General features: G+C 43.2%; 1 protein-coding gene across 1 annotated transcript in view; it reads left to right on the top strand.

The window, feature by feature from the left end:
• The window catches only part of LOC118581974 (asparagine synthetase domain-containing protein 1-like), a 29,782-nt gene extending 12,385 nt beyond the window's left edge, over positions 1 to 17,397 (top strand). Inside the window, exons 2-3 of the mRNA XM_036184364.1 lie at positions 12,890 to 12,910; positions 16,966 to 17,397. Of these exons, the coding sequence (XP_036040257.1) occupies positions 12,890 to 12,910; positions 16,966 to 17,397 (453 nt within the window). The remainder of the gene's footprint in view (positions 1 to 12,889; positions 12,911 to 16,965) is intronic.
• The last annotated feature ends 218 nt before the right edge of the window (positions 17,398 to 17,615 follow it).

Here is a 17,615-nt window from a genome sequence, read left to right as displayed (position 1 = left end):
TGACAAGGACTTAGAAAGACCTGCTTCCAAGCCTGGGTTCCTTAATCACAAGACAAGGATAATGTAGATGTTTTTGAGTTGTTGTAAGGTTTAAATGTGGCTTTGCTGTGATTCTTGAATGATACCTTCAAGCATGGCTAGTGTGCTGGAATGAGACAAGGAGGCATACAATAATATTAATATCATCATGGGCACTGGGTCTCCAAATTGTTTTCTTTTAGTAAGTGGATACCATCAATCCCCTCCAACTCCTGCTAGATGGAACCAACTTTCCACACTGGAAGTTTTAAATTGATGGGTTATGAATCACCTGCAGATACCAAAAGTTTTATTCCACCAACTGCCTCTAGGTGTATTAAGCAAGCTTCCCAGAAAGCTTTGTAACTGGAAATAATCTTCCTCAAATGTCAGCAGTGTGGATGTTGAGGCCAATGCCACCTGTAATGTCAGCAGCAGGAAACAGAATGGAAAGCCCTATTTGTCCTCACCGAGATGCTTCTCAGAATTGAATTCCTTCATTGATTGAAGGCAGAAGAGCCCACCCTAGCCCTAACCCTTTTAAAATTTTATGCACTTCCATTGTTCAGTAATGAGAGAAAAGGCTGGGGGACTGAGCCAAGATGAACTTTGCTCCTACCAAGGAGGTAAGCCATTTTGCCTTGCTTCTGATTTTCTGGTGAGGTGATTGATCTGATGTGAATGAGAAATAAAGAAAATCCCCATGGAAATCCTGGATATGCTCCCCAAACACTGAAGGCCAGGAAGGCCCGAGGGCACAGAGAGAAACAGACCACAGAGAAAGCAGTCCCAATTCTGCTCTAGGCACGTTTGTGCAAAATACCAGGCAGGACTCACAGTTCTCAGCACGTGTGAGAAGGGACACCCCATTTCCAGGGCCATTTCCACAAAGCTCTGGTGGAATTTCTCCCTTCCTTGCAAAAACTCTCACTTCCCAGGAACAGATTTACTTTTTACCCTAAGCCTTTGATTAGATCCCCATGAGGCTAATGAGATCTTAAGACAGTCAGAAGGCCTTTTAGCATCCCGTCCCCTTTCCTCTTCCATCAGCCTTTCCAATAAATGAGTTTTATGACTTAGACATGAATCACTTTAACTTTTAAAAACTCAGTGACATCAGAAAGACTGCTTTTCGAAGTTCATCAAGGACAATGTGAAACACACACACACACACACACACACACACACACACACACTCACTCGCACTGACGTGCACACACAATGTTTTAGACTTTATGAGTATAGCATAAAAAGAAAGGACTGAGCCTTTGATTCCTAGTCTATTCCATTCTAAGTACAGCAGCGATGAAGTGATTCGCGTGTTTAAAGCCACGTTCAGAACAGGCCACATAATGAATTCTCCAGGGGCCTATGCAGGGAATTTCATACTTTTCCTGATGACTGGGGTCTGCTCAGGGGCTGCATTCTCCAGGAGCACTGATTGGACACCAGCTTCCACCAATAGCCAATCAAAAGGCGTTAGAGCAAGGCTTCCATCTTGGCTGGACTTGAGGAGACATGGATGAGTGGAGTGCTTGAAGATTATACTAACAGGTGGACATGTGGATGTGTGTAGATGTTGACAGATAGATGATGAGATTGGTGTCTTCTCTTAAACAGTTGGTCGGGAGTCACCTTTATTTCTAATGGTGAAAAAAAGGTCTTCCAATTTTATGCAGACCGTTGGTTGCACAGGTCGATTGCATGTTAGTTCCCATGAGAAAATTGTGCTGGAAAACTGACTGGGACTGGAGCCTCTCGCTTCTAGCACACCCTTACTTGTACCTGGGAGAGCTGTAGTTCAGTTTATTTAAAAAATTTATAAGAAAAGTTGAAGGCATGGTGGTAGTTAATGTTGAAATCACTGTCAAATGGTTCTGTGAGCAGAATTTGGCTGGGGAAATTCAGCTTTTCTTTATCTTAGTCTTGCTCATCTACACCACCTCCCCTGCAACTGTGTCAATATAGTGGGCTGGACCCTCTCTGCTAGGAAATACCTTTGATGTCTGGAGAGCTTTGCCTCTCTGTCCCCAAGGGTCCTTCATCAGACATTCCTTCCTTTAGGGCTCTGTCAGTAAGTGTCCCCCCCTGACGCTTATCATATAGCCTAACAGGTGGTCTAAACTAAAGGTGCTCACTGTTGAAGATAACAATTAATAAATGATTGATTACATACAGCTCTTGTGCAGGTATCCACTGCTGGTCTGCCATGATAATCCAGTCACAATTGTACCATAGATGGGGGAGATCCTCTCCAGGCCCCACCTGTTACTAGGGAGCTATTGGCAATTGCTAGCTACTGGGGGCAGGGAGGAGAATCATTCTTTGCTGTTTGTTTTGTTTTTCTTCTAGATAAGGTCTCACTATGTAGCTGTGGCTGCACTAGAACTCACTATGTAGATCAGACGTGCCTTGAAATCATAGAGACTCACATGCTTCTGCCTCACAAGTGCTAGGATTAAAGGGGTGTGCTACTACACCCTGCCTCTTCCTTTTTGCTTTTTGGATATGTAGACATTAATTGAGTACCCATGATCCAGTGGATAGCCTCCCATATATGAGTATATATGTATGGGATGGGCAGCACTAGATGGACTTAGTGAGTTATTTAAAAAAGCAGAGGGGGAAAGTTGGGAGCTGGAGAGATGGCTCAATGGTTAAGAGCACTGGCTGCTCTTCCAGGGGACCCAGGTTCAGTTCCCAGCACCCATATGGTGGCTAACAACAGTCTATAAACTTAGTTCCAAGGGAATCCAACATTCCATTCTTGCCTCCTTAAGCACCAGACATACATGTGGTGCACAGATATACATAAAGCACACACACACACACACACACACACACACACACACACACACACACACACACACCATTTTTTTAAAGGACATGAAGTTGGGAGGAGGTCATATTGGGAGATATTTGTTGGGAATTGTAGGAAAGAAACAGGGGTGGGTGTGGGTGTGATCATATTTTATTGTAAATGTACAAAACTCTCAAGAATAAAGAAATTGTAATACTTTTAAAATTGATGAATCACTGTAGTAAAGGGCATAAGTTTTAGAGTTAAGATCTTGCTAGTCTCTGAGGTTGTAACTTTAAGACTCCGAACTTAGTAATACTGGGCAGATTCCTAGCCTCTCTACATCTTAGTTTCTTTATTTCTCAATGAATAGAATGGGATTTTCTCCCCCAAGCAGCAGGGAGATCATCCCTGCCACGCTTGTGTTGAGGACTCACAGTGGATCAGCAACAGTATTAATCACTACCTATGAAATGTGTCTCCTTGTGTTGGCTATAACATGGTGTAGAAAAAGCTGGATGGGTTATTTTAAAGTTTGTATTGTTTTTGTGTGCCTGTATGATGTATGTGTGGACATGTGCATGCCACAGCCCATGTGTGGAGGTCAGATGACAATTAAGTGAAGTCAATTGTCTCCTTTTACCTTTTTGTGGGTTTGGAGATTAACTCAGGTCATCAGGTTTGTGTGACAAATTCTTTACCTGTTGAGCCATCCTGAATGTTCCTTCACAGGATTTAGAAGAATTCTGATCTACACCACAGGCTATGTGGTGCTCAAGAAGCTCCGTTAGAGGGGAGTTAAGAGAAGTTGCCATCCGGGGAGGCTATAGGTCTTGCTTCCTCTAGAAAGAGAAAAGCAGCCAGGATAGATTTATGTTGAGGATAATTAATACTTCCTCCAGGGAAACTAGATGCCCAAATTACTTGTTTATTTTTGTTTTTATTTTTAATTGTGAGTGTATTTGTATAATATGTATTTGTATGTGTGTGGATGCACATGTGTGTAGAGGCTAGAGGACAACCTCAGATGTCATTCATCAGGTGCCATCCACTTATCTTTTTGAGACAGACTCTCTCACTGTCCTGGAACTCGCCAAGCAGGTCAGGTTGTCTGGCCAGGAAGCCCAAGGGAGCTGCTTATCTCCACTTCCCCAGTGCTGGTATTACAGTCATTTTTTTTTTTCAAGGCAAGGTTTCTCTGTGCAGCTTTGTGCCTTTCCTGGAACTCACTCTGTAGACCAGGCTGGCCTTGAACTCACAAAGATCTGCCTAGCTCTACCTCCCGAGTGCTGGGATTAAAGGCGTGTGCCGCCACCACCCGACCATGCCTAGCTTTTTATTGTGTGGGTTTTGGAGATTAAACTCAGGACGTTGTGCTCACAAGGAAAGCACTTTACCAACTGAGCCATCTTCCCAGCCCCTGACTACTTTCTATGTAATTATTAGCATCAATACCATAACTGGGGGGAACCTTTAATGTTTCCAGTTAATGTCTTAAGAACAATTATGTTCTTCCACAGTGAGTGAGGTGTTCACATTACACGAAAGAATAGTTGTCTAACTCAAGGCAATCATTTCTGATTGGTCCCAGTGGTCCAGACTGACCAGCTCAACTACAACGCAGGCCCACAGCTGGGCCTTGTGTTGGCCTACCCTAACATCTACCCCATCTAGGACTTGTTGGAGATTATGAAGGGACTGGTCCTGTGTAAGGATACCTGCAGGATCTCCATGACTTGGGAGTTCCCAGAGGAGTTCCGGTGAGGGTCCATTGACGATGGTGTACCACAAACCAGAAGCCTTGAACCAGACCAATGATGCATTGCAATGAACATTTGCAAATAAAGCCAATTAGACAAAAGGGTATACTGTGTGACACACTGTGGCTCCCAATGCCACCAGAACTAAAGCAGAGGTGTTGGAGAGGTGGAAAGATGGAGGATCTAAGAGGGTTTTTTGTTTTATTTTGTTTGTCTCTTTGTTTTCTTGTTTTGCTTTGGTTTGATTTTTCAAAAATTTTCCTGGGGGAGGGCTCTGCAGGGGTGAGGGGAGGACACAGGGTGGGGACTGGGAGGTAGCAGAATTAGGGCGAAAGATATAAAATTCAGAAAGAATCAATAAAGAAACTATGTTAAAAATCAAAAAAAGGAGGGAAGATAGAAAGAAAAGAAAAAAAAAAACAGCTTTGTATAGCCACTGTGCCCAAGAGCTTGAAAACTCATTGGAAACAGTTTTGAGTAATCCAGGTTTGTTCTAATTCTGCATCTTGGAGGTTGGACAACCCTGTGTCAGCTTGTTGACTTTCCTGAGCCTTGTGAACCTACCTTTAAAACAAGACAATCACCTGAGGAGAGCTCCAAGGTGATGAGGTGGTGGGAGGGTATAAGCTTTGCCCAACTGTGGCCGCCAACAAGCTGGTGCTCATGGACATAGGGAGGTATAAACCCAAAGCCTAGAAAATGCATCCCACAAACCAGTAAACCCATTTCAAGGCATAGAGAGGGCTCTGCTCTGCTCTGGGGTTTGGTGTTTAGAAAGGTGCTTTAACCAGGAACATATATCTATTGTTGAAGATGTCAGACCAGTGCCTTTTTTGACCTACATAAATTATATTCTTTTGCACCATGAACATGAACCCTGAGGGAAAGATTAGGAGTTGCCCCAGATCAGTTATTTAGTGTGTGTTAAAGCATGATACCTCAGAATGGTGACAGTAGACATGTATGATCAGCTTGTCAGAGATGCTGGTCTGTTAGCCAAGGGCTCACCCTATGAGCAATAAAAAAAGAACAAAATAGACACTGACTTTTTAAAAGACATAAATCTGTTTTTTTTTTTTTTTCTTTAGACAGGGTCTGTGTGTCCCAGGCTAAACTTAAACTTTCTATGAAGTGAAGGATGACCCTGAACTTCTGATCTTCCTGCCTCCACCTCCAGAGGTTGGAAGCACAGTTGTATATCACCACTCTTGATTTTAGGAGGTGCTGGGAATCAAATTCAAGGCCTGGTACATGATAGCTAAGCATTCTGCCACTGAGCTACATCTTCAGCCCTTTAAATTTTTCTTTATTGAGTTTAGGGTTAGAAAATAATTTAGAAAGCCAGGTTTTGGAGAGAGAGAAATAGAAACTTTACACGCTAAAAATAAGGGCTGACAGACTCAGACCTCAAAGATTTACCATAAGCTATGGCAAAAATGTCACAGGACATGGCCTAAAAATCACTGCCCAGCAAGCAAGGAGTAGATGGGGAAGGTTCCCCAATTCTTTTTTTTTTTCATTCTGTGTGGCCCTGGTTGTCCTAGAACCAGATCTATAGACCAGGCTGGCCTCAAACTCAGAAATCCACCTTCCTCTGCCCCTCAGTTCTGGGATTAAAGTGTGCCACCACCGTCTGGCAGGTTTGTTGATTCTTGACAGGAGAGAGAGGGGGAGAAGAGGAAAGTGACAGATGGGGCCTTGGCTTTTCTCCCATAGAACAAAAAATCCCAGTTGGGGTGTGTGGAACCATCCAGATGTTTTCTAAGAGTCAGAAGACACCTGGGTGCAAGCTCCTTGCTTTCCCCCAAATACCCAACAAAGCCTGGCAGCTACAAACAGTGAGGGAAGAACTGGTTTTATCCATTGATTTGTTTTTTTGAACAAATTAGGCCTTTTGAAACAAAGTCTTGCTTATGTAGTCCACACCGGCTTTGACTTTTTGGTCTTCCTGCCTCAGTCTCCTGAGTGAGGGGAGATAGTTTAATGTGCCACAAAACCAAGCATACAACTGGCTTTTTATAGGGTCTTGACTGTTGTTTTGTTTTCTATTTCCTTCCTTTCCTTCTACCTCTGGTTTGTGTGGGTTTCCAAGATCAGGAGTGAAGGGATCTGTGGGGCAAAGGGCTATTTGGTGATAACCTCATGTTACAGAACCAAGGTGAATGTGGCTGAGCCTGATGGTGAAGGACAGGTCCAAGTGCGCAGACATCTCAAGTCATGATCCAGGTTGATGGTCTACAGGTACTTAGGAAGGGGGACACACAGTGGTCCCAAGAGCCTGGAAAGGCCAGTGTTGAAGAGTGGTACTGGATGATGGTGTCTGTACCCACTGAGAGAACGAGGCCCCTAACCTGGAATTAGCAGGATCTCAGGAGTACTTGCAAGTGGACAAGGCCTCTTCAGTTACCGCTTTGTTAAGGCTGAAAGCCCCCTGAAGAGGAAAATGGCTTCAGAGGGGACAGGGTAACAGGGTGGCAGACACTGCATGTACAGCCATAGTGGGGATGGCTTTTCTCTCATTAGTGTGTGTAGTCTCCCCATCCCAGCCATGAGCAGGGCTGGAAAGAGAAGGGGCCTCAAAGCTGAGTTCAGTTGTAGAGAATGACAATATCACCTTGTTTCTTGGCATATAGAAACAGTAGTGCATAACATCAACTAACTTAAATAAAACTAGGTCTCACTGTTCCAGCATAACAGCATTAGTTCATATACCTTATACTATACATTGTACCTCAGACAATAACAGCAAACCACACATCGTCCTTTAAAGGCTAACATTGTAGTATACATAGTTACACATTTTTCTAGACTTCTGAATTCTTACTTTCATTTTATAACCTTGTTACTACTTGTTATGAAAGGTGGCAGATATTTGTATATGTATATGTATATGTATATAGTATGCATACAATATGTGGATATATGAGTCTCTAGAGTGATAATCATGTACATAGTTATCAGTTGAGTTGTGTGCCTTCAAAACTAGTGTGCTGTGTACTGGAATTCTGACCCATCCATCTGAGAGAGAGAGAGAGAGAGAGAGAGAGAGAGAGAGAGAGAGAGAGAGAATGAACTTGGAGGTAAGACCTTTTGAAGAGATAATTAAGTTGCACAAGGTCATTAGGACAGGTCCTAATGTGTGTGATTGGTGTCTTCATTAGAGGGGGTAAGATTACAGATACACACACAGGGAGGACTGTGTGACCACACAGATCGAAGCTAGTAACCTACAAGACCAAGAGAAACCTCAAAAGAAACCATTCCTGCTATGCATTTAGCTCAGACTTGTAGTCTCAAGGATGGTCAGAAAATAAATTTCTGGACTGGAGCTTTAGTTCATGGTATATAATACATGCTTGACATGTGTGAGGTTCTGGGTTCCACCTCAGAACCACTGAAAAAATGGAAAAGAAAAGAAATTTCTATTATTTAAGCTACCAAGTATGTGGTCCTTACAGTGACCCAGTAATGTATTCTAGAAAATCGTGTGTGTGTGTGTGTGTGTGTGTGTGTGTGTGTGTGTGCGCACACACACACACACACACACACACACGCTCATGTAGCCATTCTTTAATAGCAATTGATGGATTCAATCTGTCCTTGTTTTGTTCTGTTGCTGTGATAACTAAAAAGGTACTTGAAATGGTTTGTTTGGCCTTCACTTGCCAGTCACGATCCAACATTAAGGAACGTGGAGTGAGGCTCCATTGGTCCCTCCTACATAGGCTGAAGCTTAGATATCTTTTTTTTAGACAGCCCCGGAGGTAGGGATTGAGCTGTACACAGTAGGCAGAGCCTTCCTACATCCATGAATAATCAAGACAGCCCCGCCCCCGCCCTCCGAGACACGCCCGGAGGCTAATCTAACTTAGACAATTGTCAATTTAGGACAGTCTCTCAGATGATTCTACACTGTGTCAAGCTGACAGTTAAAGTGACCAAGGGCACAAGGTATAATCTAATAAATAACTTAAAATTTAACTGCTTGCTTATCCATTTGACAAATATTTGTTGAGTATCCTCTATGTAAGAAAGCTCTTTGGAAACATGGAATATGTTTGAACACATGTTAATTCACCCAGTACATGGCAGTTTGGGCTGCCAGATCAGAAACAGCAGCAGTGCTGGACTGGATCTGAGTCTGGCAGTGCACACCTGTAATCCCAGGACTTCAGAGCAGAAGCAAGAGGCCCAGGAGTTCAAGGACAGATGCTGCAACATACAGAGTTCGGGCTCAGCCTGGGGTGCATGAAACCCTGTCTCAAAAATAACAATAAAAAAATTTAAGTTAGTGGATTGGATCTGAGAGGTTTAGAGAAGTGGTCCTAAGGGTAGATTTTGACGGGAGAAATGATAATCACCATTACTACACAGTCAGAGCAGGAGGCCCCCTATGATTTGGAAGTAGTGACTGGGAGGGCTTTAACACAGGCAGAATGTAGAGAAGTGGTAGGCCTTAGTGCCACTGTGCCCATCAGGAGGTGCTGGCCTAGATATTGGTTAATGACAAAAGGATAAGAAATTTAAGTTTTTTATTTTTTAATTTTAAAGCTGATAAACCATGTGATAGTAGAAACTTCTAGACTACATCGAGCAAGAGGGTACTGGAAATAAGGAGAAAGGAGGGCCTTGGGACAGTCCAGGTTCGAGGCAGCAAGACCAGGGGAAGGGATCCAGGGGCCTGAGGAGGGGCTTGGAATCCAGAACTTCGATTTCTTTTTCTTCCTTCCTATCTGTGGAAATAGGAAGCAGCTATCTACCTTTAGTCTGGCACCAACCCTTGAGCTTCTCAGCATAGAGAGTTGGGAAGAGTGAAAAGCTGAAGGTCTTTGGTTTCACTAAGGCGGGCTGAATGGGAACCATTAGCCACACTTAGAATCAAGACAAAAAGTGCTATCAGGTGTAGGAAATGAGCAGGCCCACTGGAGGAGACAAAATAATGAGAATGAGTGACAATGGACCTATTGGCTATTATCAGCATTGGCACAGTGGGATGCAGTGATGGGCTAACTGAATTGGTAGGAAAATATTTTATCTTCTCACTGGCTGAAATTCTAGGGCCCAGAGACTGAGCATTGGATCTTAAGGCTCATGAATGGTGAATATCCTCAATGAGGAACAAGAGCTAAATTATCTTGGGCTTACTGGGGCAGGGCCTTTGATAAGGTGTCTGCTACATTCTAATCCCTGAGATAGACCCATCCCTACCCTTAACTGGCCCGTTTGCACATGTCTGCAAGCATTTTGCTTCAGCTGTCATGAGTTTTCTGTTTTTACCAATTCCTTCCTGCCTTTCCACCTTTCTTCCTTCCCCCTTTCCTCCCTCCTTTCTCCTTTCCCTCCTTCTCTCTACTCCTCCTTCCCCTTTTCCCTTACACTTAAAAAAATAGAAATGAATGAATATGCTGGCAGACACCTGTAATCTGGAGGTTGGGAGAAGAAAGAAGGATTGTGACCAGTCTGGGCTACTGCAAGTTAATTTTCAAGTTCAAGTTCAAGGCTAGTTTGAGTTTCATAGCAAGACTCAGTTCCAAGAAACCAAGGCTGGGGATATAACTTAGTAGTAGAGTGCTGCCTAGCATGCATATGATCACTAGTAGTGCCAAACACACATACATACGTGCACACATACACACACAGCAAAATGTGTCTTCTCATAGATCCTGGGGCTGCAAATTAACAACATTTTGAAGTCAGGGTGCAGGATGGTGGGGCTCTCTTGCAGGAGCTGTCTTTGGGCTTGATGGAGGGCCCTTCCTTGCTGTTCTCACAAGACCGTTCTTTGGAGTATATTCTTGGGCAAATATGTTTCCTCTCTCTTCATATCAGGCTTCTAGGCCTGTCAGATGAAAATCATACCCTTAGGGCCTCATTTATCCTTGTTTACTTCTTAAAAATCTTCTATCCAAACACAGTCACATTGGAGGTTAGGGCTTAAGTCCAAACTGGATATTGAGACATGATGGGTATCGAGGAAGTAATGTGAGAAAAATCCAATGTCAGCAAGGACAATCCTTACTTATTTCTTAATCCCTGCCAGAGTTTACTTTCTTCAGGAGTAAGTGTCTCAGCTAGCACATCCCTGTCCTTGGTGTCCATTCAGAAGAAGTCTTTGCCCAGGGCTTCTAGCTCTGACAGGTATCTTGGGTCTCAGGCTTGAACTCCTAAGTGTGACCTCAACCTCTGACCACAGTGAGAGTTCAGAAACAAGCTCTTCCCTCAAAGTGGGCTGCAGGTACTTGGAGAGAGTGTGGCTGCACTCTTCTGCAAAGTATCTCTATTCTCCCTTCCTGAAGGTGATGGGAGAAACTAGTAATAGTAGCCATTTGCCACCTTGAATGAGGCCAACTGCACGGGGATGAAGATGGGTGAACCAGGACCAACACTTTGACACCTCTAGCTCAAACCAGTTCAAAGGCTCCTCTACATCTGAAGCTCAGTCAAGTATGACCTTTCCAAGAGAGGCTGAGTCAGGTTAGCTAAAATGTTAGCAAGTGTAACCTCAAGGCCCAGAGGAGTGTCTTTCACAACATCTGTGCCTATCAAAGATCTCCCAGTCCAGCAGGCTTCAGAAATGGTAGCCAATTTCCCTCCAATTGTTATCTGGTAAAACTTCCTGTTTGAAAATCACCTCCATTCTAAAAGGCTCAAGGCTTAGACCAAAGTAACATTTTTCCTTATAAAAATATCTGACAGCAGTTAAGAAGATGCCTGGGAAGGAAAGGTCCTAAAGCTTTGGGGAATTGCATTTGCATTTGCAAAATGATTTGCAACCAGACCTGACAGGTATCATTTCACGGAAACTAAAAAGTGGGTTTTGACTATCTGGATCTTCTTCCCCCAGCATCCAAATCTGTAGTGAAATCAGCTTGCTAGCTGTCTGCAGTAAATGCTCAGAAGAGTCTCTGGAAGCACTGAAGGGGAGAAGATGGAGCAGAGACAGTGAACTGGCTTACCTTGACTCTCCACGAGGGCTCATGGCTGGAGAAGTTCCTCAGTTCGGGTGTCGAGTACTGTTGCCTCCATTGCTGGTTGCCAAAGCCTGCTCCACCACCCTACATGACTCTGACTCTGTGGCAAAGGCGTTCTACCAGGTTGGGAATGGCTACCCTCCTCCCACTTCTTCATTCAGGTTTTCTCATCTTTAAAGGACACTTTGTGTTTCCAAAGATTTCCTCTCCTGCTTGTATGAATCCGAAATGAATCTGAACTAAAAGTACTCGTTGAGTGGTTATGTTCCCAACCATAATTTGCAGTCAAGGTATGAATATTTTATACTCAAAGAGCCACTGAAGATTTGTAAAAAGGTTTTTTTAAAAATAAAACACGAATACACTCATTTTTGTTGGCATGAGAAGACTATAGCTGAGGAAAACAAAAATACAGGACAAGCCTTCACTCATGAATCTTGACAAAATGAATCTGCATTTGTGTTTGGGGATGATCAGGAGTAGCTGTGGTGGGGACAGAGTGTCCTTTGGAGAAGAGAAATACCCGGAAGATGGAGAGCCAGGAAACAAAAACAAAAGCCACCCAAACACTCCCATCTCGCTTCACACCCACCGACAGTCCAGAAGAGCCTTTCAGAAGGTGCTCTCCATGCTCTGGCAGAAATGAGGTGTTGGGCTGGGAAGCCAGGATTCAGATGCCTGTGGCTTCCTTTCACTGCAAAAATAGATTTAAAAAATAATCCAGTCTTTGGCAAAGCCTTGCCCTAGCGGGAGAGACCTGAGTAGCTCCTTTGCTGTCCCTGTATGTTTTTCTTACCGTGAGTCAACAGTTTTTCGAGTTCACAGTCTACCTCAAAGCTACTGCACATGGTCGGGACAGAAAATTAATACATGTTAATTCAACATTTCCTCCCCCTTCTATAAATCTGTGAGTTTGTTCATTTGTTCTCTTTAATTCTTTAATCTATTGGTTTATATGAGAGGAAATTGTTGAGTTGTTCTTACTGAGTGGAGTCTCTACTAGAAAGCAGAAGGAAAGGACTATTCTTTCTTTTTTTTTAAATTTGACTCTACTTTTTAAAAAACCTGTTTAAAATTTATTCGTGTCTTTCACATCATGCATCATGATCCCACCCATCTCCCGACCCCTAGAATCCACCCTCTCCCCTTCAACCTTCCCCCAAAATAAAACAAAATAAAATTTAAGATAAAAAGGGGGCAGGGAGGAAAGAAAAAGGAAAAAAGAGAAAATCTTAATTTGGAAGCTGCAGTGTGACACAGCGAGTCATGCAGTAAACCCCTTTATCCATATATCTTTACATGCAAACGTTCATGGCAAAGAATCATTGGTTTGGTTCGAGGTCCCTGGTGTCTGCTGCACTGTCAATGCTGGGCCCTCAATGGGACTGTTTCTGGACGTCCTGTTGCTGCCCTGTGTCATGGAGATACTGCAGCCCTGGGTCTGCAGGACCAACCCTGCACCCCACCTGTGCTCCAGCAGATCACAGATGGGGTGGATATTGGGTTGGGCCAACACTTAACCCTGGTTCTGGGCCTGGGTAGTTGTAGGGTTGGTCAGCCCAGCAGTTCTCTGCTGTCTTCACCACCAGGATGAGCTTTCCTACGTTGCCCTGGCTAGTTCACCCTTTGCAGCAAGGGGCAGGGCCAGTTCTCCTGCTTTCACATCCTCGGGGCGGTTCCCCCACACCTACATCTTCAGGGCCAGCTCTATTGTATTGCTCAAGTGAGGTAGGGATGGAGGGTGGGATGGGAATCTCTCCCCCACCAGCATGCTGTCACATGACAGATGAGTAGCAGGGACAACTCTCCCACCTGGAAAGGGCTATTCTTTTTAGACTTCGGGTATGAGCACTCTCAGTTGCCTGAGAAGTGCAAGGTCTTTCTGTGGACATCTGTAAAAGGACCTGCAGGTTGCAGGCCTTCTGATATCAATCACACACTGGGATACGCTTCCACTGCACCCGATGCATGTTTCTACTCTTACAAATCCTAATCTTATTCCAGGCAATAAGAGACTTTTGAGAGTAAAAGGAAGTTTTTAAACATTGTTAAGATGGCTGCCATGATGGCAGCAAGGCCTAGTGTAGTTCAGGCTGGTGTCAATCTCCATATATTGGGGAGAATAACTTTAAATTCCCGATCCTCCTGCCTGCATCTCTCACTTACTGGGGTTCATTTTATTACATGCTACCTTGACTCCCAGATCCTGGAAGGTTGGATAAATTCAGGTGCATACAAAACCAAACAAAACCGAGACTAGCTATTGTTTTTATTGTTAAATAGTTACAGATTAAAATTTGTCAGTGAGTGATGCTGGCCAAAGAGAGGCTAAAATTGTTACCTTGTAGGCTGGGCATGGGATAAAATGTGTACAGCCGTGTGTGGTGCATACTCTTTAGTCCCACAATTCTAGCTGGAGTTTTGGATATCCTTCATCTACAGAAGTGAGCAGAGTCACCTACTGCACTTACTGTTAGTGTGAAGACATTGAAATGGCATATGGTCTGTACTAATCCCTAGGGGACTGTTGTCATTGGGGGTGTAAGACAGTAGAATGGAGTGCAAGGGTGTGCAAGGATGGGCTGACTGAGGTGTTAGGATTGGGAATGATCTTCAAATCTTGGTGCTAAGAAAACCAATATCAGACAACTTTAGTTATCAGCTAAGCTAACATGTATTGAAAGTACACATGTGCGTGAGTAGAAAATTTCTGAAAAATACATTAAAATTTTATTACATTTATTTATTTGTGTGTGTGCTTGTGCATGTTTCATTGTGAATGTGGAGGTCAGAGAACTTGTGGGTGTTTGTTCACTCTTTCCACTATATGGGTCCCAGGGGTTGAATTCAAGTTGTGGGGCATGGTGACAAGCACCTTTTACCCATTGAGCCATCTTACAGGCCCTGACCTATAATCTTTCAGCAGTGCAACTGAGTGAAGAGAGGTGAGGGGGATTTAATTTACTGTTTTATACACTTTTGTCACTTTGGGTTTTGAAAAAAATATCATATTTATGCATTATTTTATTATTGTCATGCCTTTTAAAAATTTATTTTTTTAATTTTATGTGCATTGGTGGGCGTTTTGTCTGCATGTATGTCTGTCTGTGTGAGGGTGTCAGATCTTGGAGTCACAGACAGTTGTGAGCTATGTAGATGTAACCAGCTTGTTAAATAAGAAACACAGAACCAATTGCAGAGTTAAAAATCACGAGGTCAGAGCAAGAGCAGAAAACCTTACCCTTCACTGCTTCTGCTGTTCTTCCTCTCCGCAAGAGAGCTACCTCTCTGTGTCCTATCTTTTTTATAGATTTTCTGTTCTGTTTTCTCATTGGTTGTAAACCCAGCCACATGACCTCCTCGTCACTACCTGTTTGTACAGACCTCCAGGTCTTCTATGGTTGCTATTGAGATTAAAGGCGTGTATCTGCCATGCTGGCTGTGTCCTTAAACACACAGAGATCTACCTAGCTCTGCCTCCCAAGTGCTGGGATTAAAGGCGTGCACCACTACCACCCAGTTTCTGCTCTGGCTTGCTCTGACCTCAAGGCAACTTTATTAACATGTAAATAAAATCACATTTCAATACAAATAAAATATCACTATAGAGCTACTACGTGGATGCTGGGAATTGAACCCCTGGTTCTCTGGAAGAGCTCTTAACCACTGAGCCATCTCTCCAGCCATCATGCCTTTTTATTTAATGAGCAAAACTCTATATCTGAGACCATGGCTTACATTTCTTGAATTAATCCAAATTTTTTGTCGACTGTTGCTCCTGTTCTCATCTCGGTTTTTCTTGGGCATGGAGCAAGTCTTAACCATCAGCTTCCTCATCAGATCTTCCCACCACAGGGAAGGTGTGAAATAACACTGTGCAAACCCTTCACTATGTACCCAACTTCTTGGCCATTCCTAGGGGATTTTTTTTTGAGAGTCAAAGCTTAATTCTTTATTTTATTTTTCTCTCTGCTGGTTGTTCTTCCTGTTCTGCTCTTTTTCTCTTCTGTTCCTTTACCCTGTTGTATTTTTTTTTTTTACATTTTTTTCCAGTTCTCCTTCTACCTCCCAGATGTTTCCCTTCTATTTTTTCCCTGATCTTTTTTCTTCTACATCTCTCCTTTTCCTATACCTCTTTTTTCTCTTATCCCCTTTTATACCATCCTTGTACAAAGACTTTTTTATGCAAGAAAAGATTAACTCACAACCACAAGTTGCATATTTTTCAAAAACAAATTAAAATCTTTACATAAGAATTCACATTAAGGTCATAAGTTACATGGCTTCCTTAGAAGCCCACAAGTAGTTAAACATAATTCTTTGTATTAATTTTCCCACCATGACATCTTCACTCTCTGGGGAAATTGACCTGGTTAGTTCTTTACCTTCATCATATTCTTGAGTCCTTCATCAACCTTCACCAATGCTATTATTTTCATTTCATTTTGTTCTTAACAGGTCATGACAAACTTAATGGCTTGTGATATGCATTTGTTACCTCACACTTCTGAGGTCTAGCTGGGTATGGCTTCTCTGATGTTCAACTACAAATTGTCATAGGATGAATTCAAGGTACCTGGGACAGATTTCAGAGGGATCTTCATCCAGCTTCCTGGGGTTGTTGACTGAATTTGGTTTCTCTTCTCCTGTATGAGAGTCTCAGTTTCTAACTGACTCTTGGCTGGAGGCCATTTTTGTTCCTAGTTATACGGGCCTTCCCAACAGCCAGCAAGAGGGTATAAGCTCATGAGCAACACGATGTAACTATGGTAGTGACAACTCATTACTATCCACTGGTTAGGAGCAAGTCACAAGTCTTACACTCAAGTAGTAGAAACTACATAAATTTTCGAACTTTTGCAAGTAGGAATAATTGGATGTCACCAGAGACCTTGCCACAGTTTTGAGTTTGCATGATTGACATTTGGATAGACTTACAGAACTCCATGGGGCAAGTCTAATAATCATATATGATTTTTCCAGTTCCCCCTTCTTCTTTCTCCTTATGTACATCTTCCCTGGGCCTTTCCTGATCACTGCTCATCCATTCTGGTTTGTCTCTGTGCCTCACTTTCATCTGATGAAGCCGACCTGTATTGAAAAATTAATGATTCCGTTCTTTCTCATTTCTCAGGCTAAGGGTCCTGATGATGCCCAGGTGCCAGACCAAGTCACAGGAAAAACAGGACTAAAGGAATTACAGTCTGTCAACCCTTGTCGAACTTGGAATTTTGTTGAAATTAATGTTCCTCTTGAAGAACTACAAAAACTAAGAAGAGCTCGAATGTGTCACTTAGTTCATCCCTTGGACACAGTTCTGGATGATAACATTGGCTGTTCTGTCTGGTTTGCTTCTAGAGGAATGGGTTGGTTAGTGACTCAGGATGCTGTGAGAGCTTACAAGAGCTATGCAAAGGTGATTCTCACAGGGATCGGTGCGGATGAGCAGCTGGCAGGTTACTCCCTTCATCGTGTCTGCTTTCAGTCTCTTGGTCTAGAAGGATTGAATGAGGAAATAGCAATGGAACTGGTTCGCATTTCTTCCAGAAACCTTGGTTGTGATGACAGAGATATTGGTGACCATGGAAAGGAAGCTAGGTTTCCTTTTCTGGATGAGAATGTTGTGTCTTTCTTAAATTCCCTGCCGGTTTGGAAAAAGGTAGACCTGACTTTGCCCCATGGGGTTGGTGAGAAGCCCATTCTATGCCTTGCAGCTGTTGAACTTGGTCTCACGGCCTCTGCCCTTCTGCCGAAGCAGGCCATGCAGTTTGGATCTAGAACTGAAAAACTGGAGAAAATTAACAAGATGGCATCTGATAAATGTGGAAGGCTCCAAATCCTACCTTAGAAAACCTCTCAAGAAGATGACATAATGATTCTACCATGTAATAACACTGTATGACAGTCACTGAAAATAAACAGCTGCTGCCTTAAAAAAAAATAGAATAGAACAAAGTGATCTTGGAGCAAAGGGATTGAGCTTCTATAGCAATTCATGAGTGTGTCGGTTCCTCCCCAGCTCAAGTGCCACCTTCCTGCCACTGTGTTTCAGCTGGCCCTCTGCAC

Source organism: Onychomys torridus, chromosome 4 (assembly GCF_903995425.1).
Source record: "Onychomys torridus chromosome 4, mOncTor1.1, whole genome shotgun sequence".
Taxonomy (NCBI): Eukaryota; Metazoa; Chordata; class Mammalia; order Rodentia; family Cricetidae; genus Onychomys; species Onychomys torridus.
The sequence above is the reverse complement of the archived record's forward strand: the minus strand, read 5'-3'. Positions and strand labels throughout refer to the sequence as shown.